The sequence below is a fragment of the Suncus etruscus genome, chromosome 5 (assembly GCF_024139225.1).
Source record: "Suncus etruscus isolate mSunEtr1 chromosome 5, mSunEtr1.pri.cur, whole genome shotgun sequence".
NCBI classification, from domain to species: domain Eukaryota; kingdom Metazoa; phylum Chordata; class Mammalia; order Eulipotyphla; family Soricidae; genus Suncus; species Suncus etruscus.
Window position 1 is genome coordinate 39,423,974 of NC_064852.1, and position 19,124 is coordinate 39,443,097.

Sequence of the window (19,124 nt, forward strand, 5' to 3'; positions counted from 1 at the left end):
ATTTGTACTTACTAATTCTTATCATTAAGAAAATTCGTAACTAGCTATTCTCTTCTTCCCCAGGGTTGTTTTGTTGGCTTTGATCTAGCACATGCGGTTGGAAATGTTGAACTCTTTTTACATGACTGGGGAGTTGATTTTGCCTGCTGGTGCTCTTACAAGGTACAAAGTAGTTAATACACAAACAGCCTTTTATTCTACATTAACATTGATTTAACTAAAAATACAGAGTTGGTATAAGAGTTTAGTTAATTAAATTAGCTTATTAATACATTTTCTCATTAGTTAATAGTAAAGTTGCATAATAGGATTGTGTGACAAATCATTAAATTTGTTATTTCTATCATTTATGAAAAACGTTCTTCAATTTCTCGACTGCATAAAAGTCAAGATATTTATTTAAAACAATCACCACAAGAAATGATTCAAATTGTATAGATTGTTTACTCATTCTTGTCATATTGTGAAATTTCAAATGATGTTTGAAAATAGTTTAATTGTCAGAGAGCATGGTAATTAAACAAATTTAATTTAGATATTTTAAAATATATTTTAATTATTGTATGCAATTTTTGTAATAAAATTAATTGATTATATGAAGTCTTTAATAAAATTGATATCATTCAAAATTTTTGTATTCATTAAAGAACAAATTTCAAATGATATTTGAAAATAGTTTGTCAGAGAGCATGGGAATTGAACAAATCTTATTTTAATTTAGATATTTTAAGATATCTTTTGATCATTGTATGCGATCTTTGTGATAAAGTTAATTGATCATATGAAGTCTTACATCATTCAAAATTTTTGTATTAGTTGGAGTACAATATGACAAAAATAATTACCTGTTTAAAATGCTTATTTTCTATTTTATTTCTTTGAACAAAATAAAAGATCCTGTTATTACAAAGCCACATTTGAACTAAACAGAAAATAATCATGTTTTTAAATGTTTAAATTATTTATGTGTCACCAAGTAAATCAAACTCATACAATTTAATTTACTTTTAATCCAGTATTTAAATTCAGGAGCAGGAGGTCTTGCTGGTGCATTTGTCCATGAAAAACATGACCATAAAGTTGAGCCTGTGTGAGTAGAATCTTCAAGTTATTTTTTGATATTAATACTTTAATTCACTGAATTCACATATTCTCTTTAAGAAACAACCCAAAAAAATCTGCATTATGATTATTTTACTACTCTAATAGAATGATGTGATCAAAAGAATTCAGCTTATTGATCAAGACATTTAATCACAAACAGAAATGATTCAATGCTAAAAATGAGTCACTATAATCATCTATACCACCTGGTTTAATGCAAAGAGACTACTTTAAAAATTAGACTAGAAAATTTCAGATTCCTCCCATTGATGAATAAATCAAAGGAAGCCAACGCTGTGCATAATAGAACCTTAAATGTGGTGTGTTATTATTAAAATTACCCCTACCTATAAAGTTAGAAACATCGCATGATGGTTTTCTAAGGAATATGTTCTGTGGGAAAAGATTTTATAATCCATAAAAATTGAAGAAGCTGAACACTGAACAACAGATGAACTACATAAAAAAACATTACTTTTCTATTTTATATAGCTTCATTTTTCAAGGCAAGTAAAAATGCAAATGTGATATACCAACAAATTTTCACATTTTTATTTTACTGGGGAACTTGTAAGTGTTTCTTTTATTTTTATCTTGTATAGGAATAAAAAAAATTGAGGGGGGATTATTATAGTTATAACAGTGTATGTGTGATGACAAGATTGTCTAGAGGCCTAATAATGCCTATAATAATGTTTGATTCATTTTCGACATTTTAGCAACTAAGTAAGTGTTATGATCTTTATAGGAATTGAAACTGAATTCATAATAAAAATGGAAGCATCTCACATTTCTAAGTTTCTATGCATATCAATTCTAGAAATTTAAAATAAGTTTTGTAGTTCACTTAATTATGTCTAAGATTTCTCAAAAATAATTAATTTTTAAATTAAATATAACATTTTTAGTCCAGTATTTTTATGGAGAAATTTTTCTCAAATATATTGTCACTACAATATATTTCTTCTCATGACCCAAATGCACTGAGAGATATCTAAAGTATTGAGGATGGAGAACACATCCTTTGCATTTCAGTCCCCAATTTGAATCCTCACTCTATGTAGTCCCCCAAGAACTTTTAGGAGTAGCCCCATTCAATACCTTGTGTTACCACACTAAACAACAACAACAACAACAACAACAAAAACTAAAGCAGTTATTATAATTATTTTTTGGGGGGAGCCATATCTGACTGTGCTTAGGGCTTGCTCTCAGTTCTGAGTTCAGGGATCAATTTTGATAAGGCTTGTGGGACCTTATGAGATGCCAGATATTGAACTAGTGTTCAATATGTGCAAGACAGGTGAATTATCTCCTATAATATCTCTCTATGCTCAAAAGTATGCATCATTGTACATTAGCATGTGAAATTCTGAGTATATTTAAAAATCCATATGTAGTAAGCCTCATTAGTATTTTACCACAAAATTATTTTCTAATACATATTGTATTTAGATTTATTTTTTTGGTGAAGAGACTTAGCAACCTGACCATAAGTGACTTTGTTAAATTGTAAATGAAAAATTTATATACCTCTCAGCCCAATGTACAAGCTTTTGAGTGGTTGAGGATAAGACTGGCGGACATGGTAAAATATTTATATAAATTCTAGAGAAAGCAAGTAGACACAGTTCTATTGTTTGACATGTCCCTTGTATGCCCTTCATACATGTGAAACGGGTGAAGAATAGGTAGTCAATAGTGCTCTACATGAAAAGTCAACATTCTCTAGATATTGAAAGTGAATGTCAAATCTATGCTCTTAGGAGAAAGACCTCTAGGCAAATCAGATTAACATTGGTTAAATTTGCTAGTTGAAATCTATAAAGATATTTATGTATATCTCAATATTCTTACCTCTAAATAAGATAACAGCAATTAACTCAATATTTTATTTACACATTTGATTATCTTTTCTTTCCTTTGACTTGTTTTGAGAATAAATATGATTTTGAGGGCAATTTGATTGAATGTTTTATTACCTTAGGTTTTTGCCTGGTAGAGAGCTCATTTCAGTCAGTACGGTTTCACAGACTGGTTATGACTCTATTCCTTAAATTTAAACTTTATAAACTTACCAGATACTTATAAAATATTAAGTTAAGTGAAATTCAATATGTATGTTCCTTTAATATTATAAAAGCCATGCTTTTAACTTTTTTCTAAAATTGCCTTTTTTTTTCTTTTTTTTTAATATTTTTTTTATTTTGATCGTAGTGGCTTACATATTGTTGACAATGATATTTTAGGTACATATTTACATAAAATCAGGGGGGATTCCCATCACCAAATTGTCCTCCCTACACCCCCGTTTTTGTCCTACCACCCATATCCTCTTCCCTCACCCCCAGGGTAGCTAGGATATGTGGTCTCCTCTGTATCTAGCCTACTTTTTTAACAGTTTTTCTCTTCATTCTTCAAAGCATGATATTTTTAATTTGAAGAATGAAAGAACTCAAAAATCAGGCATTTTTAATAAAGTCTTCCTTATTGGAAACATTGGTTCTTTTCACTTCTTTGTTTTTGTCTTATATATATATATTTTTTATATGTTTTTGTCTTATATTTCTCTAAGTAAGTAATTCCTATGGGTGCAAATTTTCACTCTGTAGCTAAGTTGTTCTCAAATAGTGGGGAGCGCCCCCCAGTGGGGGCCCAAGCGTGTTTGACCTTGGCAATCACTGTCATAACAAGCTAAGCCCTTGTTTATGTCTTTGTATGTCTCTGGAGCTGAGAGTTGCTGTGTCCTGCTTCAAACCCCGCTTCGAAAAGCTATGCATTGCAAAACATGCTCATTGTAGCCATTAATCCAGACATCACCTCTGATTAAAAAATCAGCTCAAATTATTTTATATATTTTTGTTTTGCAGGTTAAAGTTTTTAAAAAAATAAAGATACTATTTACAGTCGCGCGGGTGGGGCGCGAAAAATGTTTTCTTCTTCCTAGGGGAGCATGACAGAAAATGATTGAGAAGCACTGCTGTAGGTGAATGCAACTAGTTGCAAGATTTTGTTGCTTAAAAAAGAGTGACATCTAGTGGTTAAATATGTTATTTCAAATAATTAATGAATGAATAAATGATAACCAGTATTTCCTTTCCAGTTCCAGCTACTTGTTCTATACTAAATGATTGATGATGGTTAATTTGTTTTACATATTTTACATAATTTGACTGTATGTTTGAAGTGTAGTAATTGTGTGGTTAAATTTTTTAGAAAAAGGTGGTGCCAAAGAAAGGTGGCAAAACATAAAAGTCATATTAAGTACATGGATAAACAGATTATGTATTTTTTCATCTAGTTTGGGAATAAAGGGAATTGTGGAAGTAGATATACATAGTGGATCTTGAGTTGTAACACTACAGTCCAAAAGTTATATATTCCATATATAATTTTGAAAAATCTTATATAAAGTTTTTATTAGAAACTAAAGAATTGGATCTCAACCAAGAAATTTTACCTTCATTTTTTTTTATATTTAAAGAGGCATTTTGGCCATTGTTCAAAACAAATGACCTAAGACTTTTTCCCAAGAGCCTTTTGCCAAAAAAGACAATTAGTAAAATAGAGGCCAGAGTCAATCTACTGCATTAAGCTCATAACTCAAACTGTTTTGCTCAACTAGAATCTGACATTTTCCTACTTCATCATCGCCTTTTCTCTTTCACTGTCATATTCTAAACCTTGGGTATAGCTATAACTTAAACCAAATTAGGTCTGTAAGTGAGTAAATGTCAACGTGTGTGTGTGTGTGTGTGTGTGTGTGTGTGTGTGTGTTTTCCCTTTTGGGCGGACTTTGGTACAGTCTGTTAGTGATTATTTCTATCAGTTTTGGAGAGAAATACAGTTGTATAATGTGCCAAAGTAAACTGAATCACTAAAATTAAGTACTTAAATAAGTTGGACTTTAAAAGATGATTTTTATGGGGCCGGCAAGGTGGCACTTGCAAACTCTAGCCGAGGAAGGACCCCGGTTCGATCCCTCGGCGTCCCATATGGTCCCCCCAAGCCAGAGGCAATTTCTGAGCACTTAGCCAGGAGTAGCCCCTGAGCATCAAACGGGTGTGGCCCCAAAAAAAGATGATTTTTATTTGGACATTATGAATTACAAAAACATTACAAAAATATTAATCATAGAGGTTCAGGCCTACAATGCTCCAACATCAATCCCAGTGACAGTGTCAACTTCCTTCCACCAATGTTCCCAGATTTTCTACAACTTCTAACCTTCCTCTTTAATAAGCACATTTTTAAGTTTAATTTTTGATTTTTGAGCCTTATGCTTGCAAGTGGATGTTTTGTTTAGATATATTCAAATAATATCCTCTACAATGATGATGTGACCAAGCCCATTGTCCCTGCCTTTTCTTAATAATCACCATGATTTCTTACCTTTTATTTTTTATTATTTTGTTTTGTGGTCCAGGCCCAACAGCACTCAGGTTACTCTTGGCTTTGAGCTCAGAAATTACTCCTACCAGACTAAGAACCATATGGGATAGCAGGTTTAAACCAAGTTCAGTTTCATGCAAAGCGAACAACCTACACTCTGTGCTCTGGCCATCTTACCTTTTCTTGATATTTTTTTATATAGATGCTGACAATGCTGGTACATTTTAGAATACAATTTTGTTTTTTGTTGTTATGAGACTCAAAGATATCTGAAGCTTACAACATTTCTTTTAAGAAGTGACAGTCTAGGGCCAGAGCGATAGCACAGTAGTAGGGCACATGCCTTGCATGCGGCTGAACCAGGACAGACCTCGGTTCGATCCCCAGCATCTCATATGGTACCCCAAGACAGGAGTGATTTCTGATTACATAGCCAGGAGTAAACCCTGTGCGTCAAACGGATGTGGCCGAAAAATAAAAAAAAAAAAGAAGAAGAAGAAATAGTATATACCTGAACCCTCTTTTAAAAAGTCTTTAATATGAAGACAGAAGTAAATCAGAGAATGAGATACCATCTATCAATCCAAATCATTCATGCACACCATAAATGCTATTTTATATATGTATTTATATATAAATGTATTCTATATTTTATATTATGACAAATGCTACATATAAAAAGGATATTTATATAGAAAATTTTATGACATTCTGATAATTATGAAATTGCATATATTTAAATCATGAAAATACTTTCATAATCAGAATTGTTGAATGTGGGGCTGGAGATGTAGCATGGAGGCAAGGTGTTTGCCTTGCATGCAGAAGGACGGTGGTTCAAATCCCAGCATCCCATATGGTCCCCCATGCTTGCCAGGGGCAATTTCTGAGCATAGACCCAGGAGTAACCCCTGAGCGCTGCCGGGTGTGACCCAAAAACCAAAAAAAAAAAATGTTGAATATAGACTTTGAATAGATATGACATGTTAAAAGTTTAAGGAACTGAATCAACTTTGTTGTAACAAAATATTGCAGATTACAAAGAACCAGTCAAGAAATTATAGAGATAGTATAGTGGGTAAGATACTTACCTTGGATGCTCCCTACCACAATTCAATACATATCACTGGATGTGATCCCTTAGGCGCCAATTTTAGGAAATCTTGAGCACAGTCTAGTGTGACCCAACCTTTTTTCCTTTGCCTGCCTTATATACTAAAGATTATTGTCAAAATTGTGCATTTAAAAGAAAAAAGAAGTGTGCATTTGCAAGACTCCAATTGCTTACAAATGAGATAGGACAATATTTATAAATTTCTCAGTGGAAAATTTTCCAGAATTCATAGTTAAATAAATTAGCTTTTCTAGATATCTGGCTATCTATTGATTTTGAAATTAGATTTAGATATTAACAACTAGTATGAATAACTTTGAAGCCACAACTTCTTGATATTCTAAGTATTTAGATCTTCTTGATCACCTTCTTTATATCTTTATCTCTTTCCCACTTTCTTTCTCTCTTTTGGTTTTTGTGGCCATACTTCATGATCATATATATATGATCCTCGTATAGAGCAAACATCCTACCTTTTGTACATTTCTCTGATCTCCTTTATCTTTTTTATACTTTATTTAAAGAAAATGCCTCACATAGTTGACCATAATACATTTGTTTCCAGATAAGTGTCTGCAAAGTTATTGGAAAAAAGTAAATAAATAAAAATATAAAGGACAAGAAGAAAGAAATGAAAAAAGAAAGAAAGAAAGAAAGAAAAAGAAAGAGAAAGAAAGAAAGAAAGAAAGAAAGAAAGAAAGAAAGAAAGAAAGAAAGAAAGAAAGAAAGAAAGAAAGAAAGAAAGAAAGAAAGAAAGAAAGAAAGAAAGAAAGAAAGAAAGAAAGAAAAAGAAAGAGAGAGAGAGAGAGAGAAAGAAAGAAAGAAAGAAAGAAAGAAAGAAAGAAAGAAAGAAAGAAAGAAAGAAAGAAAGAAAGAAAGAAAGAAAGAAAGAAAGAAAGAAAGAAAGAAAGAAAGAAAGAAAGAAAGAGAAAGAAAGAAAGAAAGAAAAGGAAAGAGAAAAAGAAAGAGAAAGTAAAAGAAAGAAAAAAGAAAGGAGGAAGGAAGGAAGAAAGAAAGAAGAAAGAAAGAAAGAAAGAAAGAAAGAAAGAAAGAAAGAAAGAAAGAAAGAAAGAAAGAAAGAAAGAAAGAAAGAAAGAAAGAAAGAAAGAAAGAAAGAAAGAAAGAGAAAGAGAAAGAAAGAAAGAAAGAAAGAAAGAAAGAAAGAAAGAAAGAAAGAAAGAAAGAAAGAAAGAAAGAAAGAAAGAAAGAAAGAAAGAAAGAAAGAAAGAAAGAAAGAAAGAAAGAAAGAAAGAAAGAAAGAAAGAAAGAAGAAAGCGTACAGTAGCAAGAAGATTTTTAAAAATTTTTTTTCAATGAAGTCATTAATACAATGTCAAAAGCCTATTTTAGCTGTCCATTCTGTTAAATCGTTGTGTTCCTATAGGGATAATAGCATTAAACAAATGAAGTCTTCTAGAAGGAAGATATGAGGGGAGGATGCCCAAACTCGCTTCAAAAAGCCTTGGTGATATCAGCTACAAAACCAGAGTACCTGAAATTTGATCAGATTGGTGTTCCCAAATGGTCATAAAGGGATGAAGAAGCAGGACCAATGGTGTGGGTGTTGGTGGCAGCATGAATGGCTTTGGCAAGGCAGTGGCTTACCCCCTCCTACCGAGATGACCAAATTTTTGCTCCATGGTCCCTTGTCTCATGATCTTTGATGACTTAGTATATGTCTCTTCTATAGAGCTGACCTGGTTCGAACATAACATCTGCATTTGTGGGCATGGTTATGGCTTCCAGCTTCCTGGAAAAGGAAGATATGAAAGAAGAGTAGCCACACTGTAAATGGCCCTGTTGATAACAGCCCCAAAACTGATATATCTGAAGTTTGGTCAGATTTGGGTCTCCCAGGGGAATCTTCGTAGAGAGTGTCAGATGGAGCCCAATGGAAAAAATGGTGATTCTGGGTCAAGATGGAAGCAGCAGGCATAGCTGGAGGAGAAGGGGCGCTTGGCTCACCTTCTCTCTCCAAGATGGCTAGCTTTCTGCTGCATGGGTCAGTATACCCTTGATTTTTCACAGCCTGCTGATATCTCTTTTGAGAAAAAAGACTTGCCAGGATAGGAAATGGCAACTGCATTTGTGGGCATAATTATATCTGCCAGGCTTCCTGGATAAAAGAGAAATATAGGAGTTTTCCCCCACACTTTCTCCAAAAATTCATGGTGATGTAACCCCCCAAACTGGCCTACCTGAAGCTTGGATAGTTTGGTGTCACCAAAGAGAATCGTCATTGAGAGATGAGACAGTTGCCCTTTTATCATTAATGTATATTTCTTTTATGCTTACAAAATACCATTTACTCTTTTTATCTGCTCCATTATATGAAATTACTCTGTCATACTTTATAGAATTCATTTATATATATATATGTATTATTGATTCCCTTATTGCTTCAATCCTATGTAGAGGTTTATCTTATCAAATCATAATTTCATCAATACATTGATGAAATAGACATCTCAACTTTATAATTTGCATACTTTGTATTTATTATCAACAAAACCAAATATCAATTTCTTTATTATCAAAGTATTATTGCACTCCTCAAAAATATGATAATACAGGAAAATAAAGACCATGATAATAAAAATAGTAAAATTTGGTTCCATAACACTAGTGGGAAACATCAGGACCCTGAGTTTCATCAGTATTCAGTAATGCAGAACCACCAGAATAACACTGGAGATGGTGCTGCAATAAATTAAAGAGTGTAGATGCATTTCTGCATTGTGCTTTTGGGCTCCTAGGGTATATTTCTAGAATTGGTATTGCTGGGTCATATGATAGCTCAATTTCTTGTTTGTCTTTAATCCATACTATGCAGTTTTAATGACCACGGCTACAGTATGAAGTTTTTCCCAAGAGTTTCTTTAGCTATTTATGGAGGTTTATTGTTCCATATGAATTTTAGGAGTGTTTAATCTATTTCTTTAAAATAGTGGCATGGGTTTCCTGATAAAGAATGAATTAAATCTGTATAAAGAGTGATTAAATCTGTATAATGCTTTGGGAAGTATTACCATTGTAGTGATATTAATCTTCCCTATATATAAACAGGATATGTGTTTCCATGTTTGCAAAATGTTCAAAAACATATTTCAAAATGTTGGATTCAATTTTCTGTCATCTATTCATTTTTTGATAATTTTTTTTTCATTTATTTAAAGAATGATTCATTCATTTATTTAAAGAATTCATTTATTTAAAGAATTTTCCATCTTTTGCTTTTGTCTGAAGGTATTGTGGAGCTCATCTTTGAGCTTACAGATTTTGTTCTTTTTTTTTTTTATTTTAATTATGACAACAAAGATGCAAAGAAAGAGGACAGGGTAAAGTTACAGTGGAAGCCCAATCACCCATAAACAGGATTCTCAGTAGTTCCATCGATGATATCCCAGCCTTGAACTTTCAGCCAAAGAACATTAAGAAAAACAAAACTGAACCCATGTACAATACAATTACTTTGTCCCTCAAATCCCCAGTTGTAGTACATATTGTTTCTTAGCAGCACACCATATAATCTAAAGATATTAGACTTATGTAACTCTTTAAACATTGAGGGCAAAGTACATTTATCTAGTTCCATGCACATGCTTACTAGTTTAAGTTAACCTCAAAAGTTTTAATGGGTTGTTTTTCTTAAGGATTGGAGTCAAGAGAACATAGTAAAAAACGATATTAAAGTGGCATTTGTTTGCATAGGCCCACCAAAACATAAGGGACATGGAAAGACAAATTATGGTCTAAATACATGGAGACCCTACCCCTGAAGTTTCCTGGCACAGGACTGACTCTAGGCTCCAGGCAAACTAGTTTGTCCAATTCAAGTCATAGTCTGTAGTGGCAATACACCTCCATTCCTCACATAGTCTCTGTTGTTGGTATCATTCTTCTGTATTAAAGATCCTGGAGTCTGCATATCCCATATTGCAGTCAGGATGGTGCAGAGCATCTTCTCGTTTCACCTCACACTTAAGGGGCAATAGAGAGAACCATGTCCTGTAGAGCAGGTCATCGTTGTTGTCATGTCTTCTCGCAGGTCATTGTTGTTGTCACGTCTTCTCAGTGTAAACGGAAGTGTCTTATTAGGAGGTCGATGTCACACCCTTGGTAGTGTCTTTCCTGGTAGAGGACTGCTTCCAACTGTTGCTATAAAAGACCTTGGATGTTTCGTAGATAGCTTGCCTGGTTCCAGCGTGAATGGAGAATGCCCATTCAACTGAGGCCTATGCCAGGTCATTATATCAATATTCAGGGTGTAAGGTACATTGTAATGAGATTTATTAGATAATAACTAATCTGTATGTATAGTGTTTTCCCATTTTAATGTGTCTATGCAAACAAGGATCAATGCCACGAAGCGTTATTGGTGCATCTGGAGGCAATAGGAACAAGACCAGCAATTTCCATGACATAGTTCAATCATAGGCATCAAACTGAGGGATAGTTCCACCACAATCCTTACTGAACAGCTTACAAAGAAAAGACAAGATGAAAAGTGGATAGAAACATCATGGTAGAAGAATATATAGAGAGTTACAGCAGTTAAAGAAAATAACCATAAAATATTCAAAAAATATATGTGTTCAATATGTGTTCGATTTGTGTCCTTCTAAATAGTTCTGGGATTTGTAAGATCTACTGTATGTCTTTGGTCAGAGATTGAAGCTGTGTGTTACTGAAGTTAAGAAGGGTAAATCTGGGGTACTGATGGTTGGGAGGAGCATATGATCGCGCGGGGGCGCTAGCCCCCACGCGGTTTCAAAATGTAGACTGGTATGAAATTGCCAGTGACAGCCTGAGTATAGCTGAGAAATTATTTGCCTCCCCCCAGATCAAACTACACCCCCTGATCCACCCTCTAGAGCCGGCCTGGGAGTGGGGAAAACCCAGGGTGCCCCATGAGCTCCTCCCAGAAACCCACCTGGAGATCCGGAGGAAAGGGGGAGAGGGGGTTCGGGTGACCCAGGTCCGGGCCCCCCACCCTAGGCCAGGCCAAAAGGCCGCTGGCACATACGGAGGTCTGCCAGCTGCCCGCCCGTGCTGCTAAAAATCCAGCTCCAGGAAGGGAGAGAGAGACCCTCCCAAGCCTGAAGGACAGGGATTTAAGCCCAACCTAGGCCGGTCCCCAGACCCGGCCTGGGAGTGGGGAAAACCCAGGGTGCCCCATGAGCTCCTCCCAGAAACCCACCTGGAGATCCGGAGGAAAGGGGGAGAGGGGGTTCGGGTGACCCAGGTCCGGGCCCCCCACTCTAGGCCAGGCCAAAAGGCCGCTGGCACATACGGAGGTCTGCCAGCTGCCCGCCCGTGCTGCTAAAAATCCAGCTCCAGGAAGGGAGAGAGACCCTCCCAAGCCCGAAGGACAGGGATTTAAGCCCAACCTAGGCCGGTCCCCAGACCCGGCCTACAGATTTTGTTCTTAGCAATTATTACTCTGATGAGTTCCTTGAATATCCTCAATTTTATTTTCTAAAATCCAAATCAGAGAGGCTATATAGGAGTTTGATACTAGTTGTTCTTCAGAACTATCGTCTTCAGTCCTAGGAATGATGGATTTCTGAGTTACTTTTCCATAGTGACACTTGCAGTATGATGGTGTTTTATTTTTTATGTGTTGTGAGGGGGAGGGCTAATTGACTAAAGAAATGCACATCCATGAAGTAAGGCAGAGCCCAGCCAGGGTGGAAGGAAAACCCCTTCTCTTGTCCTCCTGCTTCTCTTTCCCAAGGAGCACACTAACCTGGGGTGAAAATGACTCTTCTGAGTGAAAGAGGACCCTACTACAGGTCTGTAGGTCTGCCTTTATGTCTCCATTTCTTGGGACTGTATTGCTCAGTGGAGTCCTCTTGGATGGCACCTTCCTTATTTCTGGTGCTTATTTTTCCCTTGGATGCAATGATCTTTGGTGAAAATGGTTCTTTTGAGACAGAGGACCCCAGCACTGCCTCACTTTCTTTCATAATTTTGAAAATATATATTCACAATTAAACTAATGAATTGCAACTTTTTCTTTTTTTTCTTCTTTTTTTTTGTTTTTTTTTTTTGTTTGTTTTTTCAGGCCACACCAATTTGATGCTCAGGGGTTACTCCTGGCTAAGTGCTCAGAAATTGCCCCTGGCTTGGGGGGACCATATGGGAAACCTGGGGATGGAACCTCAGTCCTTCCTTGGCTAGTGCTTGCAAGGCAGACACCTTACCTCTAGCGCCACCTCACCGGCCCCATAACCTTTTCTTTTAAATGAACACATTTTTTCAATATCAATTAGCATGATCTCTATGAATATTTATGAAAATATCTTGGTCTCTTGATATATGAAACTATATACATATACATACATATATACGATATACATATACATACTATGCATATACTATAACTATATACATATACTATATACATATATACTATAATGATATATATACAGATATATCATACTGTATATCATATACATAATACAATATAAACTACCTATAAAGTAAAAATGTTCAAGATATGTAAGATTTTATGATGCAACTGATAGTAAAGATTTGATGAATAGCAAAACCACAGACAGTCATTCTGTCAGAATACTGCTCATACACTGGTGATGGGTGGTGTTCTTTACATGACTGAAACCCAAACACAATCATTTATGTAATCAAGGTGTTTAAATAAAAAAAAAGAATACTGCTCATAACAGAAATACAAAATAGAGAAGAAAAGTAAACTTAGCACTGCTAAAACAGATGCTTGAATATCAGTGAATAATAGGAAATGTTAAATATCTCACTTTGGGGAGGAAATGATCATCTTTATTGTGATTCTTAAAAATTAAAATATAATATAAAGTATAATATACTTTCTTCTCATAGTGTTTGTCAAATGTAAAATCAGGGACAGGAAGATGGCTCAAAATGTAAGAATGCATGCTTTCCATGTTTAATTCCTGGGATACCTCTAACCACTACTGGGTGATCATTTTTTCCCCCTCACAAAAAAGATGCAGCAAAATTTGACACTACTTATACTTATTACTTTTAATCATGAGTATGTAGTAGTTTTAATATAACTTTTGCCAAATTATAAATTAATCATGTATAGAATTATAAACTTTTTAGAGATTTAATTCAAAATCTTATATTTAGAATGTCTATAACATATAAAAGTACTATTTTAAATAGATTTTTTATTAAATAATCTTTTCACATGTCTTTTATTATAAATAAAGGTTCTCAATAATACATTTATTCATTTTTCTAATCAATAAAATTGGTAAATAAAAATTCTATTTTTTCTTAGTTCAGTACATTTTTCCTTTCTAAAGTTCTTTAATTTTTAGTCATATGAATAAAATGATACTGAATCAAAGGCCTATTAACACATGTAACTAATGAGTATCGTTTATAACAATTATGAAAGTGCATAAAATATACTAGATTTCAGTATTTCTAATAATGATTCAAATTGTAGGAAGAATAAGATTGGACTCTATACTATAAAGCAACTTCTTAATAACTGCTAAGACATTTCTCAGAGAGAGAGAGCCATAGGAACAATGAAGGGATAGATTACTTTATCTGAGAGATGCTTTAGAGAAGCTTAAATTAAGCTGTGAGAAAAGGTACAAATCAGAATTGTTCATAAAACAGTTGCTAGATTAATTCATTCTGTTACATTGAAATCTGAAATTGTTAATTCTGAGAGCTATTTCACTTAAACAAGCATAAAGAAGTAGAAATAGTTACTTAAAAGACATTTCTTAAAGGTATATATCAAGTAATCTCCTTTTTATGCTCTACACTATAATTTTATGGGATCTGAGTTATTAACTTAACATTTTAAAGTCAGCCTATTATCATAAAATCATTCTATTTCTATTGTAAAATATTTTATAAATTATAACAGTGGTAAAAATCAAGCATGCTTCCTTTTCTCACTAAGCTCTAGTGTTATGCTCGTGAAGTTTATTATAATTATCATAAGTACTGGGCCCCAAATTTTCACTGTAAGAAACCCAGAAGAAGAGAAATTGAATAAAATGTATCTATGGAATTATGACATACAGATTAAACTTGTATACATTCAGAAGCCATTTTGATTAATAACTATGAAAGAATTCCTATTTTTCTCAACACTTAAAATGCTTTTATTACATTTTAGTCAACATCATTACATTAGTTCAAATATTTACATGTTCAGTGTACAAAGTTACCAAGATCTTTCATCAGTATACTTATGCCAAAACTGCTCTTCCTCTTTCTACCATTCCTGCCTTTTACACACTGGTTGCTAAACTCAATTCTGCAATCAAATATCAATTTTTGCACATCACTCAGTATTATATATTTCCTTCTTCCTCTCTCTTTATATCTTCATATAGGTGGAATCATCTAATTAACTATTTTTCCTCTGAATTTTTTTCATATAACACAATGACTATTAGTTTCATCAAATTGCATAAAACTACAAGGTTTCGTCTTTTCATATAAATGTATATATTATATAACGTGTATACTGCTATTTCTGTATTGCCTATTGCATTTGTGCATATATGTTTATGTACATACATATAATACATTTTCTACATGCATTAATTTGTTGTTACTTAGGCTTCCATATCCTGACATCTCTAATTATTGCTGCAAAAAATAGGTTTGTTCTTTGCATAGAAAATATATAGGTATGCCTTTATATTTTGGGATCAGTGTTTTTGAGTTCTTGGGGGAAAATGCCCCAAAAAGTAGAATTACTTGGTAATATAGAAGGAAGCTATACTCTGAGTTTTTTGAGAAATTTCCATACTGTTTCTCATAGAGACTAACCAACCATAAATGAGGGTCCCTTTTCACCGCATTCTTGTCAAAACTGGTTGTTTCCTGCCTTAATTGATAGAGGCCATTCTCAGTGACATATACTGATATGTTATTGACATTATTATTTACATTTTTCTGTTAATAAATGAAATGAATTCCTTTTCATATACTGATGGACTGACCATCCACATGTCTTAATCTGGGAATGTATCTGAGAAATTTTACTTTGGAAAATTATCCAGAAAATGTTTCCATGAAGTGAATTTAAGTCATGATAATATGGAATAATATTTACTTATTGAGATGTAATTACAACTAAACAATTTAATTTTATAAATTATGACCTAATGTAATCAATCTTGACTACTAAAAGAAAGTCTCTCTTTTTATATATATATATATACATATATATATATATATACATATATATATATATATGGACCGGAGTGGTGGCACAAGTGGTAGGGCATTTACCTTGCACACAGCTAATCTAGGACAAACCTCAGTTCGATCCTCGGCTTCCCATATGGTCCCCCAAGCCAGGAGCAATTTCGAGAGCATAGCCGGGAGTAACCCCTGAGCATCACTGAGTGTGTCCAAAAACCAACCAACCAAACAAAAAAACGCCAAATACACTAAGTAAAAAATTGTCAAAAAGTGTCAAGAGCTCTGTTTGATTATTTGGAGTTTAATTTGTAAAATGATCTTCAACATCTACCATAACTATATTTTTATAAAAAAAACATGCCAATAATTTTATTTTTTTGTCTTTTTTTATTAAAACCATTGTGCTTTACAAAGTCTTTCGTAGTTAGATTTCAGATATACAATGAAAGTGGATCAATCCCACAACAATGTTGATCTCCCTCCACCAATATTCCCCAAGTGCATCCTATACCACCTCACCTGCTCCCAAGCCTGTCAATATTTTCAGTTTAGATTACTAAAGTTTTGGTCTCTTGATTTTATTGTTGTTCCCTTTGACCTGGGTATTTAGTTCTGTCACGTTTTTTTCACACCATCAATGCATCTGAGTAGCCATTAAATATAATAAAATGTATATTTACTTGGCTCCCTGATTGTCAAAACATACATGGTAGTTTGATCTATGCTGAATGGAGAGCATGGAGAATTAATCATCACACTATGCCACTATAGGTTGAGATTCAGTATAGTTGGGTGATATCAGCATATTGAGATGGACCAGAGGAACACATGAATAAAGAACTTAGAGAAAAGGTCTGAATCCACGTGGTTTATTTTCTTTATTTAATTTACTTTTACTATATTAAAGAAAATACAATTGGATTAAGAAAAAGAAATTCATTTATTTGAGTATTGATATGTCTCATCATGTCCAATTCATGTAAAAATATTGGCTTAATTTTTTATTGATCTCTGTTCCAATCAACTTTGATATAGGTCTCCAAATATTTGGCACAAAGTATATCATAGGTAGAAAGTGATTTTTTTAAGAACATGTGATATAGGACCAAAGCAATAGTACAGTGGATTGGGTGATTGCCTTACATGCAGCTTACTTGGCTTCAATCTTTAGCACCACATATAATCCCCTGAAAGTCAAGAGAGTTGATCCCTGAGCTCAAAGCCACACCAGGACTGATTCCTGGAGCTCACCTGAGTGTAGTCCTACCTCCACAAAAATGCAAAACAAGAGTGTGCTACTTATAAGAATTCATTTTGGGGGCCGAAGCGATAGAACAAAGGTAGGGCGTTTGACTTGCACACAAATGATGAGGAAAGACCCGGGTTCAATCAGGGACAGACCAGAGCCTGCCAGGAGGATTTCTGAGCATAAAGCCAGGAGTATTTCCTGAGCGCTGCCATGTGAGGCCCCCAAACAAAACAAAACAAAAGAATTCATTTTTGCATGTGTAATATAGTTTCCTAAAAGCTTGAAAGATAAATTACAAATTAATTAAAAACTTTATGTGCATAGGAAATACTTTTTATAGTTGTATTTCTTTGTTTTGCACTGCTTTGGACCACATCTTGATGTGTTCAGGGCTTATCCTTGATCTGTATTCAGGAACACTCCTGGTGGACTCAGGGGTACTTGAGAGGTGCCAGAGATTGTACTTGGGTCTGCTGCAATCAAAGAAAATGCCCTAGCTGCTTTTTCTACTGCTCTTTCCCCAATAGATTTATTTTTTTCAATTAGGGTAGTTTTGAATTTATTTATTTTATTTTATTTATTTATTTTTTTTGTGGTTTTTGGGTCACACCCGGCAGTGCTCAGGGGTTATTCCTGGCTCCAGGCTCAGAAATTGCTCCTGGCAGGCACGGGGGACCATATGGGACACCGGGATTCGAACTGATGACCTCCTGCATGAAAGGCAAACACCTTACCTCCATGCTATCTCTCCGGCCCCGAATTTATTATTTTATAGGAATCATTATTCATTATTGGTTTCATTATTTTATAGGCTTAGAGCAAGACAGTCTTCTTTAAATTTATCTTTGCTTTCATATTCCACAATGTCCAATAAATTATTTTAGACTTACTTTTGCTGAATGTATCCTTATTTTTATATTCTCAACACAATACAATAACCATTTTATAGCATATGGGAGCAATTGGGTTTTACAAATTATTCTGAAAGGGGTATGATTTGCAAAATTATGTCAAATTAAATATGTATTTCCATATGTTTCTACAAAACTATATATACATACATACTTGCTACAGAACCTTAAAACAAAAAGTTATAACTTATTTTTGAACATTATAAATAGCTATTTTTATAATCAAATTCTGATATATATTTTGTGGGCAAATAAATGTAAGAAAAAATTAAACATAGTGATTCCTCTTCAAACTACATTTTAGAGTTGTACTAAATCAATTGAATTAGATTAGTTGAGAAATTTTGTACGAATTGATTTTTCATTTTAGAAAATAAAATATTTTTTTATTTTTAGAAAAGAAGAATCAATAGAAAGCTGTATTGTTAGCTAAAAGTTGATATTGGTAAATTATTTCTTCTATGTACTTTGCTCAAGTTAAGTTCTTTGGAGCCCTGTTCCAGAATGGCCGGGGTAAAGAAATTAACACAGAGATTTTTAATTTTGGAAATATGTTTTTTTGCTTTAAACATTTTAATGTATTTTATTAGAATTTTATTAAAACTTTTGAACCTGTTGCTTAGCCTTATTTTATATTTATTTTCAAATATTCTGGTTACTGTCTTTGTTTAGTCTCTCATTTCTCCTTTCTTTTTTTTTTTTTTACTTCTTTTTAGAATGGGTAAGGCGATGTTGTTAATATGTATACCTCCTTTCTCATCAATGTTCCACTTACTTCTTTTTAGAATGGGTAAGGCGATGTTGTTAATATGTATACCTCCTTTCTCATCAATGTTCCACTATGTTGCAGTAGTTTTATCTTTATTAATGTACTTGAACTGGTATTTCTTCATATCAGTTTTCATATGAACAAAATTCTATTTCACAATCTTCTCGATTCACAGTCACATACCAACAATATAAAAAGGTATGACCTGGGGCCAGAGGTAGAATGTTTTCCTTGCATGCAGAAGGATGGTGGTTCGAATGCCGGCATCCTATATGATCCCCTGAGCCTGCTGGGAACAATTTCTGTGCGTAGAGCAAGGACTAACCCCAGAGTGCTGCCAGGTGTGACCCAGGGGGAAAAAAAAAGAATGACCTAAAATTTGACTAGGTTATTTTT

The 19,124-nt window shown here is 33.8% G+C and overlaps 1 protein-coding gene across 1 annotated transcript in view; it reads left to right on the forward strand.

The window, feature by feature from the left end:
• Window positions 1–19,124, forward strand: part of KYNU (kynureninase) — a 147,207-nt gene that overhangs the window by 87,714 nt on the left and 40,369 nt on the right. The window contains exons 9-10 of the mRNA XM_049773568.1: window positions 64–162; window positions 1,017–1,090. Of these exons, the coding sequence (XP_049629525.1) occupies window positions 64–162; window positions 1,017–1,090 (173 nt within the window). The remainder of the gene's footprint in view (window positions 1–63; window positions 163–1,016; window positions 1,091–19,124) is intronic.